At 40.4% G+C, this 23,372-nt stretch overlaps 1 protein-coding gene across 2 annotated transcripts in view; it reads left to right on the plus strand.

The window, feature by feature from the left end:
* Positions 1–23,372, plus strand: part of Ccdc152 (coiled-coil domain containing 152) — a 27,395-nt gene continuing 4,023 nt past the window's right edge. Inside the window, exons 1-6 of one of the 2 annotated variants that reach the window (XM_052743222.1) lie at positions 1–87; positions 2,989–3,094; positions 8,100–8,168; positions 11,027–11,091; positions 18,999–19,101; positions 22,878–23,005. In XM_052743222.1, the coding sequence (XP_052599182.1) occupies positions 1–87; positions 2,989–3,094; positions 8,100–8,168; positions 11,027–11,091; positions 18,999–19,101; positions 22,878–23,005 (558 nt within the window). The remainder of the gene's footprint in view (positions 88–2,988; positions 3,095–8,099; positions 8,169–11,026; positions 11,092–18,998; positions 19,102–22,877; positions 23,006–23,372) is intronic. The other variant, XM_052743223.1, reaches the window with a different exon arrangement.

A 23,372-nucleotide genomic window follows, 5' to 3' on the forward strand; every position in this document is an offset into this window, starting at 1 on the left:
ATGGATCAAAGCAACGAAGGCAGTTTGAAGAAGATTAGCAATGTGAATCTTGACAAACTGATAGATGACTTCTCGCAGATAGAAAAGGTATGTAAAGACACATAGCAAACGACTGGAGAGAAATACAAAAGATTGTTGTCAAGGAGAGAAACTGGGAAGAAAGGAAAATTCATCACAAAAAAGTGAGCCAGAGCTGGAGAGACGCTCAGTGGTTAGGAACACTGGCTGCTCTTACAGACCAGGGTTCAGTTCCCAGCTCCAGCTTGGCAGCTCACAACTGTCTGTAACCCTAATTCCAGAAAATGCAACACCCTCCTATGACACCTGAGGGCACTATACACTCATGGTGTGCTTAGATGTAGTCAAAACACTCATACATAAAAATAAACAAAGTTTTAATTTTAAAAATATAATGGGCAGTGTCTACACTTGATCCATGAGGGGCTATTTCCTTACTGGGAGACCCAAATTTTAAGTTACATTTTTCATTGTTTGACTGTTTCTATAGGCTGTATTTCTTTCTAAGTACTACTTAACTTGGTGTATTTTAATCTTTAAACATGAATTTTAGCTATGTTAGCTAAATAATAAATGTATGGCCAGGCATGGTGGTGCACATCATTAATCCCAGCACTCCAGAGGCAGAGGCGATGGATCTCAGAGTTCAAGGATAGCCTGGTCTACAAAGCAAATTCCAGGACAGGCAGGGCTACACAAGGAAACCATGTCTCAAGGGGGAAAAAAGTGTAAAGACTGAAAATTCATGGGAATGCTGATTTATTGTCCCCAAATCCCAAAGAATAGCATACCAGGAATTTGAAAACACCAATAAACTTAGTTTTTTTCATTGTATGTTATTATAGTACAATGTGTCATTGTTGTTGAATAAACATACTTTTTAATTTTTAAAAGATGAACCAGATTAGAATAATGAAAATGTATTTTGCTAAATCCTTTCTTGTATTTAAAACTTTAATATTTTTTTTGTCCAACAATTTCATGCATGTATGCAATGTTTCTCAGTCATATCCAACCCAAAGCCCCCACACATATACCAGGGAACACACACACACACACACACACACACACACACACACACACACACCCAGTACTTCCCTTTTCCACCTTATCATCTTCTCCTTCTCCTCCTCTTCCTCCTCCTCCTCCTTTTCCTCCTCCTCCTCCTCTCCCTCCTCCTCTTCCCCCTCCTCCTCTTCCTCCTCCTCCTCTTTCTTCCTCCTCTTCTTCCACTTCCTCCTCCTCCCCCTCCTCATTCTTCCTCTTCAATAACTCACTAAGTCTGGTTAGTGTTTCCTGCATGCATAGGGACGTGACGCACCCACCAGAATATGGTCCACCTACCAGCAGCCATACACACACACACCAAGAAATATCACCCCTTACACCACCGATCAGTTTCGAGGAGCTCCTCAGCTAGAGGTAGGGGCTCCTGGGCCCTTTCCCACTCATACTGGAACGTTGACTGGCTTGGTCTTGTACAGGCCATGGCCGCTATGAGTCATGACTACAACAGCCAGTCCCGTCCAGGAGACAGCATTTCACAACACTCTTCCCAGCCTCTGGCTCTTACATTCTTTCTACCTCCTCTTCCATAATGCCCGTTGTCATTTTAACTTATTTGTACTAATATGTAAAAATGTTCCTAGGGCAAGGAAATAAACAATTGATGTCTTTTTGCTAAAGTTAAGGGAATGCCAGAATACCCACAAACTCCAAAGTAGTTTTAATGAAAAGTAAAGTAGGTTCATGTTTCGTCTTCTACCGTGATGACTAATTATAATATAGAACATACATGTATTTAGTTTTCCCCATCCTACCTGTTCTCTTTTCCTTCTCTTTGCCTAAAACTTGGATTTTCATAGTCCAACATGGAAAAGAAATAAATACTCTCGTGAAAAAGGAATCAGTGCCATATACTTGAATATTAATTTGAAAATACATTATCAGATTCTCAAGTATCATAAATAAAAATAATTGTCCATTTTTTAATTGGATATGGTATTCTGATATTTAGAATTTTACCTCTTAGAAAGATACATGAGAGATACATAAATGGTAATACAGATGAAGTAATACGACGTGAGCTGCTTAAGAAAAAAATAGGGAAGTGGATGGAGGTGTAGAAAACACAAGCTTGATGATGAATTGATACACCTGAAGAATACAAGGAAGCTTATTGTACTGTTTACAAAGATACCAAGGAGACATGTTCAAAATGCTTTTTTATTGTCTATAATAGAAAAATTATAAACAACAAAATTTTCCCTAATAGCATCTTCAAAACTAAGACTCAGAATAGCTGTAAAAAGAACGCAGTAGATTTGTGATTGTGATATTGTCTCCCAGATAATAATGCTAAGTGGAGCAGCTAAGTGCAGAACAAAATAAGTAGCATAATCATGTCATCATAGAGTCGTCTGGAAGCAAAAGTTTTAAGACAAAACTGTACTGGAGTGTCCTGGCTGGACATGAACTCCTGAGCTCAGGACATAGACCTCCGACATCAGCCTCCAGAGAAGCTCTCATAATGGGCATCTACCATTATGCTTGGTAGACACCTGTGGTTAACATGGAACTAAAGGTTGAATAATTGAAAGAAAGGTGCTCACAGGTCATAGTTCTCCTTGTTTGTGTGCTCACTGCAGTGACTGCCATTGGGCCCTGCCTGTGTCACCTACTTTAGGTGCCCATAGGACTTTTCAGACTGTTGTCTCACTGGACTCTTCTTAGTGTAGTTTCAACTACATGAAAACCTAGAATGAAGGAAGTTGTCCACTAGCAGAGGCCATGCGTGTAAGAAAGGGAAAATCGAAGGCTCGGTATGCTGTAGTTTGTTTGAAATTATATCCCAAATTCAGTTATTAGACTCTCAGATGTCAAATGGTTTTTGTTCTCATTTGTCTTCATATTCTTAACAAAAGAACCAAAATAGTGTCCTTGATAATATGGTCCCAATTTCTTCTGCAGAAAATGATAGAAACCACTGGAAAGAACAACCGTCTGGATATCCAGCTGGAGAAGACTAATAGTTTATTAAAGATAATGCAAACAAAAGAGGCCACAATCAAAGAAGGTCAGTTCTTTGCTGCCTAGAGCAGTCTTAGTATGATGAGGGTGCTCATGACGATGACGACAGGGGCTGGCATTATGCCTTTGCTTGTCGCCTACCTTAAGTGCATGTAGACCTTTGCAGACTGTTGTCTCATTGGACTCTTTTTTAGTACTCCTCCAAAATATGCAAAAACTACAATGAAGGAAGTTAAGTCTTCTACCAGACACTACCCATGTAGCCAATGGCAAATTGAAGGCTCAGTGCAGGTCTATAAAACCATGTGGGGTAAAACTTGAGTTCCTACTACATAAATGTAAGATGGGTCACCAGTTTTAAGAGTTTAAGGTGAAGCTGTGAGCTGACAAGGTGGCTCAGTGGGTAAAGGCACCTGCAGCCAAGTCCAGTGCCCTAGTTTGAGCCACAGGATCCACACAGGAAAAAGAACATCAACTCCCCAAAATGTCCTCTGACTTAACATGTCACGCTTGCATGCACACATGCATATGCACACACACAAAGCAGTAAAATGTGGGAACATTTTTAAATGAAACTATGCACATATATTTTCCTTTTGAGTTTTTATTTTTATTACTTCTTTTATTTTTTTGAGATTATGATAATGTCATTTAGCCCTTCCCTTTCCTTCCTCCAAGCCCTCCCCATATCCCTCTTTCTTTCAAATGCATGGCCTTTTTTATTAATTGTTGTTACATGAATATATGTATATGTCTATACATATATATTCCCAAATACAACCTGCCCAGTCTGTATAATGTTACTTGTATATATATTTCAGAGATGACCATTTAGCACGTATATTTTCATGCTGTGTCTACTGAGAGGCCCTAAGTAGCAATGATCCAGTGCCCAGATATTAACTTCTAATAAAAAGAAGAATCTTACCTATCTCTAATAAAAAGAACTGGGTGAGTGTAGGATTAGGATTAAATTTATACTGTAAGACTGAAGTATCTTGTAGTGCCACAAGGAAGACAACACTCAAAACAGAAAAAAAATAGCCAGGTGTGGTGTTACAGTACAGAATTCCAGCGCTCAGGAGGCTTAAGGAGGAGGGTTATAAGTTCAATCCAGCTGGGGATAGAAAGAGAGAGCCTTTCTCATCTTAAAACATATTTTTTAAAAAAGTGAAAGAAAAGAAAAAAAAATAAACCCATAATGATGGAATTTGTCAAAAACAACTCAGAAACCAACTGAGAGAGCTCTCAATGAGCAAAGTTGGAATGATTTTAGCAACAAAAAGAACAGTGTTGAATTATACCCATAATGCTTAGCAAATACGCTTAATCCACTTTTATAAATAAATAACAAAGGAAGAAGAAACAGATCTCCCATGTGGCAGAATTCCAAGTGGCTTATGTAGATAATTTGTTCTAGCTAGGTGGAGCATGACTCCAGTGGTTAAGTGTGGGCCAAGTACAGTAATTCCTTTACTGTAGGGAAGCACACAGTATCACAAGGTGTAGTATATAATTACATGATGCTGAACCTTGACCCTGCCAAATGCTACCTCTGCCACATGGTCAGAGACATCAGAAACAATATCATAATAACCACAGGTTCCTTTGATATAATATGATATGATGAAAATGATGCTTTACCTATGTAAACTTCCTCCCCATTTCTACCACCCCAATCTAATCATGAAATAAACATCATGCAAGTTTCCACAGGACGTGATGAAATACATGACCAATATTCCAAAGACTGTCAAGTTCACTAGAACCAAAGAAACAGAACTGTCAGAGCAGAGAAGCCTAAGACGACATGGCAAATAAGTATGCAGTGGTATGGTGGAGAGCCTCCCAGGGCAAGCAAAAGAAGTAACCATGGAAATGTAAATAAAGCATGAATTTTAGCAAATAAGGTCACTATTGGTTCATAGATTGTGACAGATATACCATACTAATATGTAGAGTATTAATAATAGGGGTAACTGGATATATATATATATATATATATCTTATTATATATTAATGATTATATAATCAGAAATTATATATCAGAAATATATATAAAATATTTTCAATTTTTCTGTACATCTAAAATTTTATTAAATGTCAAAAAGATAAAAACACAAAAAAACTTTTTAAAGTACTTGTATTTATTATGAAAAAGCTTTTCTTAGTGTGTGACACTGTGTTGAAATCATAACAGAAATTACTTTGAATTTGTTAATTGGTAGACATTTTGGAAAGTTTAAAATACACAGAGAAAAGTGAATGAAAGTATGGAAAATCCCCATATATTCTTTGATTCTTCCAGTTTCCCTGTCACCAACAACTTGCATTTGTTACAGCTCCTGAGGCAATATTGAATTGATAGATACGCAGTTAAAATCCAAAGTTCACTTAGCGCTCACTTCTTGTGTTATTCATTCTATGGGTCTTGATAAATGCATAATGGCATGCATTTATCACTACAGTATCAAACCAGATACTAGTTTCACTGCCCTAAAAGAGTCCCAGTGCTCTGCATATACACCCTCTCCCCTCCATTGATCCCTCTGGATGTCTGAGCTTCACTGATCATTTTACTGTGTATAGCTCTTCATTTTCCAAATCATTAGATAGTTGAAATCACATAATATTCAACTTCTTCAGACTGACTTCTTTGACTTTGCTTTTAAAATTCCTTCACGTTTCTGTGCACAATTAAAAAATATATATTTTTACTGAATTTTGTGGAGGAAGCACAGTTTATTCATTCACCTATTAAAAGACTCATTGTTCTCATCCAAATTTTACCTGTTATGAATATGGCTGCTATAGTTATCTCTGTACAGGTTTTCGTGTAGCATCTTGACTAAATACCAAAGAATGGACACATTGTAAGAGTGATCAAGACGGTAATAATATTAGTGTTGAAGACTAAGCACTGGTAGACTCTTTTAGATGCTTAAGTTAACTCTCTCTCCTTTACTGTAACAAACACCTGGGCTAAATCAACCTAAAAAAAAGAAACGTCCATTCAGGGCTGGCAGTTTTAGAGTGCCCAGTCCATGACCACGTGACCCCACTGCTCTGGGCCTGGTGCAGCCCATAATGGCATGACACGCAGCAGAGAAGGCCCGAAGCCTTATGCCTGGCTGTGAAACCGAGGAAGAGAAATGGGTCCCACAGTTTGTTCTGAAGGCATACATCAGTGGCCTGACGTCTTGCTAGATTCTGTCTCTTAAAGGTCGGCCACCTCCCAGTGACTCCACGAGCTAAGAACTAAACCTTTAGCACACGAGTCTTTGGGAGACATTTCAGGTCCAAGCTGAAAGCTATGTTTTAATTGCATTTAATATTTTAGACTCCTCTATGAAATATTTACTAACACACAAATTGATAATCAATGCTAGATCCTAAATTTTCACTAAAATCATTATTGGTGTACTAAATTATTAAGAAATGGCTTAATAATCAAGAACATTTTAATAGGATGGCATAATAAATTCCAGGGGAAAGATAATGTAGATTAAAGTTGGCGAGGACAATGGAAAGCTTTTATTCTAAGTCAGTGAATGGCATTCTAGTTCATGAAGAATTCTTTAGCTAGCTAATTTCTAATGTGGAACAATGTGCTGAGCCTGCCATCTTGTGTTCAAATTTGAAAAATACTTTTTAAAACCTCGAGTATGCACAGAGTAGCAAGTGATTTTCATTTGCTGATTACTGAAGGAACTTCAGCTACCTTCTTTCACTAATTGCTAGATTCCTTACAATAAATGGTGTTCATTACAACAAGGACAAGTAATAACCAAGCACATCTCTCTTATTATATCATCTAGCACAGTAGCATGTGTGAAGCAAGTCAGCAGCTAGTGACGATCTGGAAAATGTAATTTAACCATCATTCTGTTACTGGGAAATAGCAACATGGAGAAAGGAGAATGTGACGGAGGGCTTTGTGTGAGTGGGTGTTGGGGACAGAAGGGAGAGCAGGAAAGAGAGAAGGGCCACAAAAGCGGAACCTGGTACTGGTCATGAGGCTTTGAACTTTTGCAAAATACTTTGATTTTCATCATCACGATTAAAGAAAGTATTTTCTATTCTGTCCGAAGCCATGGCACTAAGGTTGTCTTGTAACACTGTGTAGGGTTTTCAATACTTTCATAGTTCTGTCTTGCCCAGGACTTAGTTATGAGTACCAAGAGAACATATTGCTCAGCTATAACAAAAGCCTCATCATATACCATCTCACTCTATGGCCCTCCACCTTTGAACAAACTTAATCTCTTTTCTTAGAATGTGCTTTCCTGGAAGAGTTGCATGGAAACACTTTCTGTGGTTCCCAGACGTGTCCAGCTGTGGGTCACTTTTAGGGAAGACATTGCTAAGGCACAGGGGGAGGTCTCCACTGTACTGTGTCTTAGAAAAGTCATTACTTAGAAAAAAAAAGTGTTGGGATTCCTTTCACATAAAAGGTGAATTTAAAGTACTTACTGTATGTGTTGGCTAGTTTTATGTCAAGTTGACAAAAGCTAAAATCATCAGAGAGGAGGGAGCTTGCTGAGAGGTTGTAGAGCACACCTTTAATCCCAGCACTTGAGAGGCAGAGGCAGGTGGGTCTCTGAGTTCAGGGCCAGCTTGGTCTACAAATCAAGTTCCAGGACTTCCAGGGCTACACAGAGAAACCCATGTCTCGAAAAACCAAAAAAAGGAGTTGGGAAAGGGAGGGAGGGGAAGGGGGCAAGGAGGAGAAGGAGGGAGTCTTGTTTAAGAAAATGCCTGTAGATCGGGCTGTAGGCAATCCCGTAGGGCCTCTGCATCAGTTCTTGCCTGCAGGTTTCATTACAGCAATAGTAATCCTAAGACAGAAATTAGTACCAGGGTAGTTCTTATTTCCAGGTTTCATCATAGGAATAATAGCCCTAAGACACCATATATTGGAAATTACCTTGAGATGTCTGGTTGCTTTATTAAGATCACATAATTTTCAGTTAAATATTATTTTGTTTCAGTTCTTTCAATCAAGAGGATTCCAAAATGATTTTCAAATAAATGTATCTTTTATGTTTTAGAATGTACTACTCTTCATACTATGATAAAAGGGCTACAACAGACTATTCAATATCAACACAATTTGAAAAGTAAGTTGGGGAAATCATTCTTAAACGCATGGTTTGTGGGGAGATAGTTCATTCAATAAATTGTACATGAGTACAATCCATAGAAACCATGTTTAAAGAAAGAAAAGGAAAGGGAGAGAAGGAGGGAGGGAGGGAGGGAGGGAGGGAGGGAGGGAGGGAGGGAGGGAGGGAGGGAAGGAAGGAAGGAAGGAAGGAAGGAAGGAAGGAAGGAAGGAAGGAAGGAAGGAAAAGTAAAAGAAACCCAGATGTGGTAGTACCCACTAACAGACCGAACACTGGTGAAAGGTGAGACAGGTGGACTCCTATGGCTCATTCAGGCGCCACCTGGCCTGACCTACTTGGCAAACTCCAGGCCACTGAGAGACCCCATCTCAAAACACAGGGTGTGTTGGTATTGCTGATATCATATCCTGTAGCTGTCATTACAAACTGAGGATTACTCAGAAAAATGAAACCTAGAACTACCATTTGATTCAGAAATTCCACTTTAATGTATTTACATAAAGAATAAAAATCAAAGACATAAAATTTGTGAACTAGTATTCATAGCAGCATTAATCACAAAGACCAAAAGGTGGAAGTAGCCTCCTGTAGATTGGATATAAAATGTACTCCCAAAGGCCCATGTATGAGAAACTTAGTCTCCAGCCCATAGGAGAAAGGACCCTGGAGGAGGGTCTTTGCCTCTTTGCTTCTCAAACACAAACCAGCCACATGCAATGGACAGCTTTGACCTGCCCTTTGCTTTCACTGTATGCTACCACAGGCTCGAAGCAACAGGTACAACCATAAACTGAAACTCACAGAACTGTAACCAAAAATAACCCTTTTCTCTTTGTAAGTGTCTGTTAAAATAACGGAGTTGAGTAAACTGCAGTGGTCATCAACAGATGGGTAAACTAGTGTGGTATATGCAATATGCACATGATGAATGAAATTCTGATGCATGCTACAGCGTGAATGAACTTGGAAGTCTTCTGCTAAGTGAACTGTGCCAGACAATGGACAGAGACTATATGATTCCACTTATGCCCAGTACCTAGAGTAGTAAAATTCATAGAGATGGAAAATAACAAGTTGCCAGGAGCTGGGGATGGAATAGGAGAGGTTAGTGTTTGACAAACACAGCATATACATTATGGGAAGATAATAAAGTTCTGGAGATGGAAGTCAAGATGATTACACACATTATACTTGATGCTTCTAAACTGCATGCCTAAAATAGCTGGTAAGTGTTGTGTTTTATATATATATATATATTTCATCACAGTAAAATAGTGGCCAGACTTTTAAAACATACAAAACTGAATCATAAAGAAAGCCCATTTACTATTAAAGAGATTGAAGTCCCCTGAAATATTACTTTTTAAATTCAAGAGTACATTCCATTAACAATATGTATTTCAACTTGAAAACTTACTGTGTCCCCATGGCTTGAAAATCCCACACAATAGAGGGGAAACAGGAGGCTTATCTGGAGTCTTTCCTTTGGTAATATTGTTTTGTTTTGGTTGAAAATATTTTCTTTTTTTTTTTTGTATGTTTTTCATTTCAGGGAAAACAAGGAGAGGGGGGAGAGAGAGACAGAGACAGAGAGAGACAGAGAGACAGAGTTGTATTGGGTTTTGTTATGGTGACCCAGTAGATACAATAGGATTGCTTACAAGAGCATGGGTGAGGTGTTATCTGTAGGAACATAGGCACCTTACCAGTGACTACACCACTGAGGACGGTCTCCCCCGACTCCTACAGCAACTCTTAATTGCTTCTAGATGTTCAGGAAGAGCTGGGGCCTCTTGAGCCCACTTCCATTCCTGGGCAGGATTATGATGGGCCCAACCTTGTGCAAGTCATCACAGCTGCTGTGAATTCAAGAGTGAACAGCGCTCTGTAACAGCATGCATCTCGAGTCATTTCACTCCTTCATTGTTCAGTATTCTTTGGTGATTCGCTGTAATACAGTAAGAATTCCAAGTCATCCTTACAGATTATGTCCTTCTGGATAGTGCAGTTTGAATTTGTATAGCATCTCCTCCTCACTCTTTATACTTCACCAAGTTTCCTATTCTGAAATTGTAGCTTTTCAGTCTTTACTTTTTAAATATTTTTATTATGTTTATTTTTCTATATGGGAGGTGGGGCACATGTTGAATGGTTCTCTTGTGGAAGTAAGCAGACAATGTGCAGAAGTCAGTTATCTCTGTCCACCCTGTAAGTCCCAGGATTGAACTCAAGTCATTAGGCTTGGAGGTAGGAGCTTTTAACCAGTGGACCATCCTGCCAGCCCATACTTTTATTATTTATTTTCCTTGGGCTTCTTGACACAAGTCTCATTTTGTAGCCTAAGCTGCCCTAAGCTTATTATTTGGTCCAGAATTTGCAGTAATCCTACCTTAATCTCCCAAGAGCTAGAACTTACAATGGCAAGCCATCACACTGGCCTCTGAAATTGTTTCCCTCAAGCTTATCCTCTGTTTCACACTTCTCTATTCTGGAATACCCTTCCCTAATGCTGAACAAGCCTTGCCTCTTAAATCTCTGCTTAGGGTGGCTGCTTCCCCGAACCCTTACCCAGTGTCCAGATGACCCAGGTCTCCCCACCACATGTTTTCACAGTATCGCAAGCACAGTACCAATATAGAAGGTTTGTCTGATGTAGCTGCTGCATCTGCCACACTGCTAGACTGTAGGTTCAGTGAAAAGCTGGGACTTCTTGTGTTCCCACGTTCCCAGTGGCCAGCAGTGCTGGGTGCGTACTCATTGAGCACGTGCGTGAACAGAAATGTAAATGTTACAGATACCCCCACATTAATTTTAAGTACTATTTAGTAATGTATTCCTTGGTTATGTGTACACAGGTGAAAATGAACAACTAAAAAGAAATGTTGATTTGATGAAAGAGAAGTTAAAATCCCATGAGCAGGTGAGTTTATATTCTATTGTATTCAGTTAGACTCTTGAAAAGCATTTGTTCATTCAAATAAGAAGCAAGTTGTTTTAATTAACAAACATCACCAAAAATTATGTAACTGTAGTATATATATACACATACATATATACATGTTATATATGTAAAAACTTTAATAAATGATCAGCAACTTTTGCAATTCCTAGCCTTTTTTACAAAACATAATGTACTAATACCACTTTCACACTGTTTCTTTCTACCAAGAAGAGATGCAATTATTTTGCTACATGGTTTTCAGTTGTGCTAATAGACTTACTTTAGAGCATATTCTGTTAGTTAATATTTTTAATTCTTTAACTATAAAAGAAATGAGTCTGTGTTCTTTGTGATTTGGGTAATCATCATACTATCCAAATAATGGGGATACTTCATGTAGAGCACATATTAGTTCCTCCCAATGGTCATTATACTTTGCTATATTTTCTTCTCCCCCTCAGGAACAGCATAGTGATAATAATTGCAGAACATATAACACAAAATAAATGCTAATCCCTATTTCTCTACCCGTTGAGAGGGTTCCTTGTACAACCTCTTTCTCATTGCCAAGAGCAAACATATCAATTCAAAGATCTCTGAAACTCAAGTTGAATCTTCACAGGCTTAGCTTGAAGGATCTTCTTGTAACTTGACGAGTTCCTGTGTGACAAGCTCATAAGGAAACCCTGCTTATTCTAGCGCCCAACCCAGGACTTCTATCTGAGTAATACTTACCAGTAAGGAAAAGCATTCTGCCTGTTTTTTCAGGGGAAGAACTAAATAAGAAGTCATCCAGCTATCATTTCCTAGGGATTGGCATCATTAAGGAAAAGAAAGAATTATTCTTAGGACTGACACAAGCTAAAATAATAAGAAAGATCTCCCCCCTCTCCACCAAGTTAGACCCCACCTCAACCCACATGTATGACAGCCCGTACGCCCAGAAGCTGGAGTGAAATTCTGAATTTTATCTAATTAATGCACTCCCTCCACTTAGTAGTGGCATCTGCAGGTGGCACAGTCAGATGGAAAGGTACAGAGAACTTTCTCAGATGCTTCTAGGAGCAGCAGTGACTTACTTACCTCATGTCGTTTGTAGAGAACATTCTGTTGGCTCTTCTAGTTGCCCATCTAGAAACCTAGAAACACACAAATGGGGAAAATAACCAGCTTTGAGGTTCTCCCTGCATTGACTCTGCCCAGCTTTAATCATATCTAGAAGTCTTATGGGTTTGGCCAATCCTGCAACTTGCCTGGCAGTATAAACAGCACAAATGGCAGTCCAGACTGTGTCCCTTTAAACTAGTTGTCCTGGTTATTTTTCCTGTTACTGTGACAAAAGACACTGACAAAAGGAACTTAGTGAAGAAAGGATTTATTCTGACTCACAGACCAAAAATACGCTATATCATGGTGGAGAAGTCAGGGGCAGGAGCTAGGAGCAGGTGGTCGTACCACCCACAGCCAAGATGCAGAGAGGGATGAAAAGGTGTTTGCAGCCAGGCAGTGGTGGCAGCACGCCTTTAATCCCAGCACTCGGGAGGCAGAGACAGGCGGATTTCTGTGATTTCGAGGCCAGCCTGGTCTCCAAAGCGAGTTCCAGGAAAGACGCAAAGCCACACAGAGAAACCCTGTCTCGGAAAAAAAAAAAGAAATACGTTTTTGTCAGGCAGTGGTGGCACATGCCTTTAATCCAAGCACTCGGGAGGCAGATTTGAGACAGAGAAACCCTGTCTCAAAAAAACAAAAACAAAAAAAAGAAAGAAAGAAAAGGTGTTTGCTTTGTTTCTCCGCTTGTTATAGACCAGAACACACACACACACACACACACACACACACACACACACACACACACACACACACTATTAAAATGGTTCTTCCCATATCAATTAACATAGTCAATATGATCCCTAACAAGCATACCCTGGTCTATCTCCCAGGTAATTCTAGATTCTGTCAACTCAACAACACTAACCATCACCCATCACCCTGAGTAATTGTATTTAATTATAGACACACAAGTCAGTAAATCTAGATTCAGTACATCTTCTGAGGTTTTTGTTTTATTTTATCTCCTCAATATCACTGAATATCTAGTAATAACCATAAACTTTTTTCAAAAAATGCTCACAAAACATAGGCACACATACATTTGGTTTTGCACAAAATCTCAGCTGTAATTTCAAGCTATACTGCAGAGGCTTAGTAATAAAAAATAGCATGGTACTAGCATAAAAACAAACATGTGGCTCAATAGACTATAATAAAAACCCAAATATAGATGCAGATACACATCCACACAACTACAGCCACCTGATTACTTACAAGGATGCCAAAAATAGATACCAGAGAAAAGACTTCTTCAACAAATGTTGCCTAGAAAACTGGATATCCAGGAACAGAAGAATGAAACTAGGTGCCTTTCTCAACCTGCACATGAATCAACTCCAAATGGAACAAAGACTTAGTGTGAAACATGAAATCCTAAAGCTGTTAGAGGAAAAACTTGGGCAAACACTTCAAGATAGAGGCGTTGATAAGGACTTTGGCAATGGCTACTCTAGGAAATAATGCCATAGTAGATAAATAGGACCTGTACAGCAAAGAAAACAGATGAGTAAAGAAAGTACCTACAAAATGGAAGAAAATCTTTTCTATCTGTACATCAGACAGAGAATTAATACCTAGAATACACAAAGAACTCAAAAATCTGTACAGGGCCAATGAGGTAGCTCAACAGGTAAAAAGCCTATTGAGCAAGCCAGAAAACTTAAGTTCAATCCCCAGAACCCACGTAAAAGTGGAATCACTTCGATGTATGCACCATGCCAGCCCCCCTCCCCTACCCCCAGCTCCTTCTTTAGGATGAGAATGTATGCTCTCAGCTACTGCTCCAGGGCCCTGCCTGCCTGCCTGCTTCCACTCTCCCTGCCATGATGGTCATGGACGCTTAACTCTCTGAAACCGTAAGGAAACACCAATAAACTCTTCCTTCTATCAGTTGCCTTGGTTACAGCGTCTCTTCACAGCATTAGCAAAAGTAACTAAGGGCATGGACAAGAAGAAGCCCCTATGTATTGCTAGTGGAAATATAAACTAGTCTAGCCACCATGGAGGTCAGTATGCAGGTTTCTCAAGAAACTAAAACTACAATATTACTTGTACATCAGTATTTATTACAGCACTGTTCACAATAGCTAAGTTATAGAAGCAACCTAAATATCCAACAGTAAAGTAATGGATTTAAAAATGTATCATTAATAAATAAATGGGACCTCATGAAACTGAAAAGCTTCTATAAGGCAAAGGACAAGGTCAAAAGGATGAAATGAAATGGCAGCCTACAGAATGAGAAAAGATTTTCACCAACCCCACATCTGATAGACGGTTGATTTCCAAAACATATAAAGAATTTGAGAAACTAGACATCAAAAAAAAACAAATAATTCCATTTTTAAAATGGAGTACAGGAGAGGACTCCAGCAAGAGCTCTGCCCCATGCCAGACAGATGGGGCACTATTATGGTGAGCAAATGTGTGGTGTGGTATGGGAGAGAGAGAGACAGAATGGTTCATGTCCTGTGGACAGAGGCGTATCTGAAGAGGCGAAAGAGGTGAGGAATGGGCTGATTGTCACCCAGGGCTATAGTGATGACTGGGCCTGGACTGCTGATGGGGCCCATGTCTGGGTTCATGGCTCTGATGCATCTCTGTTGACATCTGTGGATCCTGATACCACTAAAGACCAAGAAGATAGGGCTGTACAGAGTTGGCCCCACCCCTCACTGGCTGCAACACTAAGGAGAACTGGTCCTGCCCCTCATGGCTGAAGCACTCAGGAGAGAGGATTCTACATCTCACCTGGGCAGCACTATAGAGCTGACCCTGTTTGCCGGGGCATGGGCGAGCTGGCCCTGAAGGCATGAGAATGGGAGAGCAGGTCGCACCCCTCTCATGCTCTATGGTGGCATGGGCGAGGGAAAGATGACCTCTTCCCCTTGCCCCTTGCCACCTGCAGCAGGTGGGGGACCTGACCCAACCCCTCAACAGCTGCAGCACTTGGGAGGATAGGCACTGCACCCAGCCTGGGCAGCACAGTAGAGTTGACCCTGTAGACAGGGGTGCTGGTGAGCAAGCCCTGAGGACTTGAGAGGGGCATAGGCTGGTACTGCCTCCCTTTCTGAGGTATGATGGTGGAAGTGAGGGAAAGATGCCCTTCCCCCTTTCCCCTGCTGCCTTCAGCTTGCAAGGAAGCTGACCCTCCCCTTTACCAGCTGCAACACTTGGGAAAGTGAGCCCTGCACCTGTCTGGGAAGCATAGCAGAGCTGTCCTGTTTATGAGGGTGAGCTAGCCCCAGGAACATGAGCATGAGAAATCTGGCCCTGCCCCTCATCTGCCATATGGTGCCCCCACACCCTTCACAGCCTGTGGTGGATGGAAGGGCTGGCCCTGAGGTCATAAGAGTGGGGAGCTGCCCCTGTCCTTCACCAGCTGCTGCACTGAGGAGACTGACCCCTGTACCTCACCTGAGCAACACAGTAGAACTGGCCCTAATGGTTCAGATGTAGGAGAGGGGACCCCGAGGGCATGAAAGCAGGAGAACTGGCCCCACCCCTTGCTCATTGTGGTACAGGGTGAACTCCGATGGGGCAGTGCTGGAGAGCTCATCCTGGTGATGAGGACAAGGGAGAGCTTGCGGGCTGACCAACTCTACAACTACCTAGGCCCAGAATCAGAGTTGGGAGTTGGCCCACCCCAACATCCACCCCATCTATGATCTACAGGAACACATGAAGGGGCTGGTCCTGCAGACCCAAAGCTGCAGGATCTCTGTGACACAGGGCAACAGCAGGATATCCAAGGAGGACTCCCAGTGAGGGCCAGCATCAATAGTGTACCAGAAAACAGAGGCCTCGAACCAGACCAATGACTCTTTGCAATGAACACTTGCAACTAAAGATATGTGGACCAAAGATTTTACTGCATGACTTACTGTGTCACACTACAGCTTCCATGACAAGATTATTTCCTTTTTTTCTCTTGAATTTTATTTTATTTGATGGGGGGGGGGGACGGGCAGGTTTGCAAGGGCAGAGGGCAGATACAAAGCAATGGTGAAATGAATGGGCTGGAGATGCATGATGTGAAAGACACAATAAATAAAAAGGAAGTTTAAAAAATGGGGTACAGATCTAAACAGAATTTTCAACAGAGGTATCTCAAATGTTAGAGAAACACCTAAAGAAGAGTTCAACATCCTTAGCCATCAGGGAAATGTAAATCAAAACAACTCTGAGATTCCATCACCTGTCAGAGTGGCTAAAAAACACTGTGACAGCTCATGCTGGAAAGGATGTGGAGCAAGGAGAACACTCCTCCATTAGTGGTGGGAGTGCAAACTTGTACAATCACTATAGAAATCACTATGGTAGTTTCTCAGAAAATTGGAAATTGATCTATCTCAAGATCCAGCTATACCATTCCTGGGCATTTACCCAAAGGACACTCTACCACACCACAAGGACACTTGCTCAACTATGTTTATAGAAGCTTTATTTGTAATAGCCAGAAGGTGGAAACAACCTAGATGCCCCTCAACCAAAGAATGGATAAAGAAAATGTGATACATCTACACAATGGAACGTTACTCAGCTGTTAGAAACATGACGTCATGAAATTTGCTGGCAAATGGATGGAACTAGAAAAGATCATCTTGAGTGAGGTAACCCAGACCCAGAAAGATAAACATAGTATGTGCTAACTCATAAATGTATATTAGATATAAAGTAAAGGATAGCCATGCTACAATCTGTAGACCCAAAGAAGCTAGGTAACAAGGCTCAAGGGGGAACACCATGAATCTCACTGTGAAGGGGAAATAGAATAGATATCACAAGTGGACAGGGGGAGAGGTCTGGATGGGGGGGAGCATTGGAATAAGAGGGATCAGATAGAAGGGGCGGGGAGTGGAGGGAATGAATACTGGGAAAGACCACTGGAATCGGGCGTCTCTGGCATGAGCTAGCAACCTAGTGCAATGGAAACTCCCAGAAATCTATGAAGGTGACCCTAGCTAAGACTCATAGCAATGAGATATATGGAGCCTGAACTGGCCATCTCCTGTAACCAGGCAAGACTTCCAGTAAAGGGACTGGGACACTAACTTCGCCACATAACCTCTGACCTAAAATTTTCCCTGCCTATAAGACATGCTGGGACAAAGGTAGTGCACATATTATGGGAGTGACCAAACAATGACTGATCCAGCTTGAGACCCATACTCTGAAAGGTAGCTCACCCCTGATGATGACTGGAGGACCAGGACCCAGAGGCTGGATAGCCCTGAGACCTAGGATAGAACCAAACATGACTGGAAAACAAGAAGAAAAAAGTTCAGTGAAATGATTCCTAATGATACTCTGCTATACTCATAGATTGGTGCCTAACCCAATTGTCATCAGAGAGGCTTCCTTCAGCAACTGATGGAAACAGATGTAGAGACCCACAGCCAATCATTAGGCAGAACTGGGGGGGAGGGGATCCTGTGGAATCTGACTCTGTTGCCTGCTCTTGGGACCCTTTCCTCCTGCCGGTTGCCCGGTCCAGCCTTAATAGGAAAAGAGGTGCCTCATTTCACTGCAACTTGATTTATCATGGCTGGCTGATACACATGGAAGGCCTGCACTTTCCTGAAGGGAAGGGAGAGGAAATGGATGGGGGAGAAGAGGATGCGGAGAGAGACTGACAGAAGGGGAGGGAGGTAGGGGAAACTGATCAAGCTGGGGAAAAAAATGAGTAAGAAAGAAAGGAAGGAAAGAAGGAAGAAAAAGGGAGAAAGGAGAGAGAGAGAGAGAAAAGAAAATGTATCTATATACAATAGTATTTTTTTTCAGCCATAAAGAAAAATGAAGTTAGGTTGTTTGTAGGAAAATGAATACAACTGGAGATAATCATATTAAACAAATTAAGCCAATCTTAGATAAATATCATATGTTTTCTTTCATTTGTGGCTCCTAGATTTCATGTAAATACATAAAATCGTGCACATATATTTGACGTGAAGGTAGAAGCAAAATGTTTAGGGGAGCAAAGGAGACATGAGTAAGATGAGGCTGATGGATGGGGAACATACACACGGTGTGGGAGTGTGTGTGCCCATGTGCGTGCCTGTGTGTGTGCCATGAACAAAGCAGAAGGTACAATGTGGAGGGAAAAGGAGTCTCAAGGACGTGGAGAGAAGAAACAAGAAGGGTGATGGACAGTGTGTCAATCACTTTTCTTGTTGCCACAGCTAAAGACTTGACAAGAAACAGGTTAAAGGAGGAAGTTGTCTGGGCTTCCAATTTAAAGGGACACATCTGATCACAGCAGAGGGAGAGCTGCAGAAACGAGGCGGCTCGCCACATTGCAGCTGCAGTCAGGAAACGGAGTTTGAGCAGAAAGTAGAGGCAGACTGTCCATCTCAAGGCTTCTCCCACAAGGCTTTGCCTCCTAAGGGTTCCACAGCAGCATCCCCATCTGGTGCCCCAGAATCGAGACAGGAGCACAATCAAACCACAGTGGGGAGGAAGCAAAGCAAAATGCAGCACTTCCTGTGACGCAGAATCTAGATGTCTCTTTAGCAGAAGAGGGACTGTGTTGAAAGAGGGAAGGGAACAATTGATGGAGGGGACAGGAAATGGATGCATATAAGCACGGTAGAGTGATACATATGTGTGAATAATAAAACTTGTTGTTTTGTGTATGCGCACTAACAAGTTAATTGAAAATAAATAAACAGCACTGGATATGGTTACATGTCAAAATTATATAAACTGGGAAATTAACCTTTTAATTTTCAAAAATTATAACTATTATATTGAAAGTGAATGTATTTTAATTTTAGGAATATATGAATAATATTGCCAAACTTAGAAGTGAAATGAAAGTCAAAGAGGAGGGACATAAAATCGAAATGAGCAAACTTTATCAGGATATTCAAAAAAAAGGTAACTTTAAATTTTCATTTATTGAATTCTGATATATCATGAAACAATTTAAAGATGTATATTATTTTTTCCAATAATAGTGAATGAACACTGCCTTGATACATTTTAACTGAAGTTCTGTATATTTATGCAACATAAATATAATAGTTCTAAGTTTCATTCATGTTTGTGCTCAATTTTGCCTAATGTGAACCAGCATCTTTATATCATTAATATAAAAGGTTTAAATAGATTTTCCATTATATCCTTGCTATATGGAATATAACTTCACTAATTTTCTTTAGTAAAATGGATCTCATTGCATGTATGTAGTGAACTGGTTTATTTTGAAGCCATGCTTAATGACCCTATCTTTATGAACATCATATATAAAATTAACTTGAGGGAGGCAGAACCAGTCAGATCTCTGTGCGTTCAAGGCCAGCCTGGTGTACAGAGCAAGATCCAGAACAGGCACCAAAAACTACACAGAGAAACCCTGTCTCGAAAAACCAATAAAATAAAATAAAATAAAGTTAACTTGAAGCCAGGCACTTGTAATCCCAGCACTTGAGGCTGAGGTAAGAAACACATAATTTCTTGCAAGCTCTCTACACTATGTAGCAATCCACAAGAAAATGGGCAAATATTTGATCAAGAGATGGCTCAGTGGTTAAGAGCACTTGCTGCTCTTCTAAAGGATCCGGGTTCAGTTCCCAGCACACACATGGCAGCTCACAACTGTCTGTAACTCTAGTTCCAGGGGATCTGACACCTTCACACCAATGTACATAAAATAAAATGAAATATAAAATTTTTTTAAGATGCAAAAAAACTTTGAATAAACACTACCCCGAAGATATACAGGAGAAAAATAAGCGTATGAGAAGATGTTTGTAATCATACAAATTTGTTAACTAGTATTAGTTTTTTAAAACTCAACAGTACATCCATCCACAGCAATAGAAAAGAACCGACCACTGATGCACTCCACAGTATGGCCACCTCAGAAGCATCGCTATAAGTGAATGCAGCCTGGTGGGGTGGCACATGCCTGTACCCTGGCACTCAAGAGGCAGAGATAGGAATAGAGGAACTGCTGCACATGGGAGGCTAGCCTCAGCTACAAAGTGAACTCCAGTCTAGCCAGGGTGCATTGCTGGTCCTTGCCTCGAAAAGGAAAAAATAAACAAATATGTAAATAAATCCAGATTCAAAATACTGTGTTTTGTTTATGTGACACTCTAGAAAAAGAGAAAATTCAAATAAATATTTTCAAGTGTATGAATGGTACAAAAGCTTTTTTCTGTTTAATTTCCTAATTATTCCTTTTATCAAGTTAAAAAGTGAGTAGATCCTGAGGTACTGATTTATAAATAATTTTTATGAGATGCACCAAGAAGTTCAGTTTTGCAAAGACTAATATTCAATGATATTCCTTTGAACACTATTTTAACCCTTAAGCTAAGTATAATGATAATTTAGTGCTATAAACTAAATACATATAAAGCCTATATATCCTGAACTACAGAAATGGCTTATATAAATGTGGTTTTAATCCAGTATATGTTTCCACAGTGAACAATTATTTATAAGTATGTTAATAAAACACTACCCCAAATATGCATCCTACCATCAGCTTTTAAACACTGCTGTTACTGCCATTGAAAGCACTTATTTTTATTTTTATCTTTATTTTTATTTTAGAAGCTTTAATGTGCTCTGGAAAAATGAGATCTCCTTTAACTTATTAAATAGGTTTTTTTCAGTTTTTAAAGCTTTTAAAGAACAATGAAGTGAAATTTTAGTTTCTTTAAAAAAAAAGAAATTGTTCCTGTTATCTTTAGATAGTCAGAGAGGAAGATGTTGGACATTAGGGAATGGTTGCCTCGTTCCTTCTTTTTATATTATACAAAAAGGTTCAGCAACAGAAAGACTATGGCTTAGGGATGTATTCTTTGACACATTGTCAGAAAATCTGAAGTGACTGAAGTGACTGAGAAGGTGGTAGCCATAACTACAGTTGTATTTAGAGCAACTGACAAAGTGGGTTATGTGGTGTCGATGTGCCATTAACAGTAGAGAGATTAGATGTGTAGTTCAAATGGGGAGAAAAGCAGGGCCTGAAACAGTCATGGATTAGTTGTGGGTAGAAATCGCTTACTTCTGGGTTTGGTGAACTGATCAACTCTTACTAAAATAAGAGATTGTCTTGAGGCTCCCATTCTTGATGACGTGTGTCATTAACAAGAATAAGAAAGCGAAGAGAATAGGAAATTTGATGGAGCATAGGATGTGATGTTGATCAGGAAAGAGGCCTGATCATTTGGGAAAGTATAGCAAGGACTTGCAGATCTGCAGTCAAGTGTAATAATTCAGACCTTCTAGCCCAGTAATCCAAGCTTTGTGTCCCTTCCCAACCTCTGTGTATCTTATTTTGTAAGCTATTGATGCTTAATAGCGCAAATAATTTATGCAAAATCATTTGAAACACCTTTGTGTTTCAAACACTATGTCAAGCCTTGTTCAAAATACATTAAAAAAAACTACCCTACATGCACAATTTCTAAAATATGATTTATTAATAAAATTCACTTCCTTAAAAATCATTTACTTAAATGAAGGCACATTTTAGTATCAGAGGTTTAGTCCATTATCCTCATGGTGGAGAGCATATCACAGGCAGGCAGGTGCTGGAGCAGTAGCTGAGAGCTATCCTTTGGCAGAGAGATCTACTGGGCTTGACATGGGCTTTTGAAACCTCAAAGTGACACACTTCCTCCAACAAGGCCACACCTCCTAATCCTTTCAAATAGTTCCACTCCCTGGTGAGTAAGCATTGAAATATATGAGCCTATGGGTCCGTTCTTATTCAAACCACCACACCTCAAATGAATGTGCTTTGCAGTCTAGGGTACTACATGCATACAAATAATAAGCTATGAAGCCAGGTTTCCCATTAAAACCACACTTTAAAATGATCACTGGGTAGTAGGTGCATCATGTACTCTTGTTTCTTTCTCCTAAGGTGGAGCCAGCATTCCTCTCAACAGTTCTCATTTGTTAGAACGTCTATACCTCGCAAATGGCTCTATATGTGAGGCTCTGCCTTAAAGATAACATCCTGAGAAAGGCCCCTCCCACCTTAGGCTCATTCCCCCAAATTTGATTAACAATTCTCTCACTTTTTGAATGTGAAATGTCCCCCAGAGGCTAATGTTTCTACACTTGGTCCCCAGTGGGTGCTGTTTGAGGAGATTGGGGAACCCTTGGGAGGTAGAGTCTACCTGAAGGAAGCGTGTCGCCGGGGTGATAAACCTTGTGCTTTACAGCCCAGCCCCACTTCATATTATCTGTCTGTTTCCTAGTTCCCTGAGATGAGCAGCCACTGCAGGCTCCCACCCCACAGAGCTACTCATGGCCATGTCTTCTCCCCATAGTGGCTTGAATCTACGCACTGAGCCAAAGCAAACCTTCCTTCCCCTAAGTTGCTTCTTGTTGGGTATGTTGGTACAGTGATGGGAAAAGCAACTAATGGTTTCCTCCAGAGTTGTCTGCACTTTGCCATGTTCCTCCTGCATCCTCCCAATCACAGCTGTAATTAATGTCTGTCTCCTAGCCCAAAGCAGGGATTCAGTGAAAACAGAGAACACATGTACTTTGTATGTAGCATTTAGTATAATGCCTGGTACACAAGTGATCAATAAACATGCTGAAGAAGTCAAGGAAAAAATAAATAAACGTAAGCACATAACTTTGAACTGTTAAATGAATGCATTTATTTTTGTTTTACTTAGTTGAATTAAATGAAGAAAAGCACAAAGAATTAATGGCAAAGAAGGAGATGGAAATAGCAGAGTTAAATGCAAAGTTACGAACTCAAGAGAAGGAAAAACAAAATGAAATACTCAGACTGCGTCTAGAAGTAGGTGCTTATGAGTCTGCTAAACGGGAGCGTGTTCCGTAGTCTAAACCATGCTTTGTTTGTTTCTTATTGCAATGACATAAATTTCAGGACTAGATAGAACCCTCTGAGAAGAAGATGCTCCACATTCTCACTCTTCAGCAAACGCAGAGCTCAGTCCGCAGGCTGCTGCCCATATGCTTTACAGCACTTGATCTGAGGAAGGTCCCAGCTTCCAGGAAGGATGTGCCTCCTCTGAGAATGAGGACAGCCACTCAGGAGTTACCTGAGTTTACAGTCTGGTCTACACAGGGACAAATGGCCACCGTTCCAGCATGGGGAGAGAACAACAAATCCTTGGTATTTCTCTCTCCCCAGAAGAAATCAT

The sequence above is a fragment of the Peromyscus californicus genome, unplaced genomic scaffold (assembly GCF_007827085.1).
Source record: "Peromyscus californicus insignis strain IS unplaced genomic scaffold, ASM782708v3 Scaffold_18__1_contigs__length_77618521, whole genome shotgun sequence".
Taxonomy (NCBI): Eukaryota; Metazoa; Chordata; class Mammalia; order Rodentia; family Cricetidae; genus Peromyscus; species Peromyscus californicus.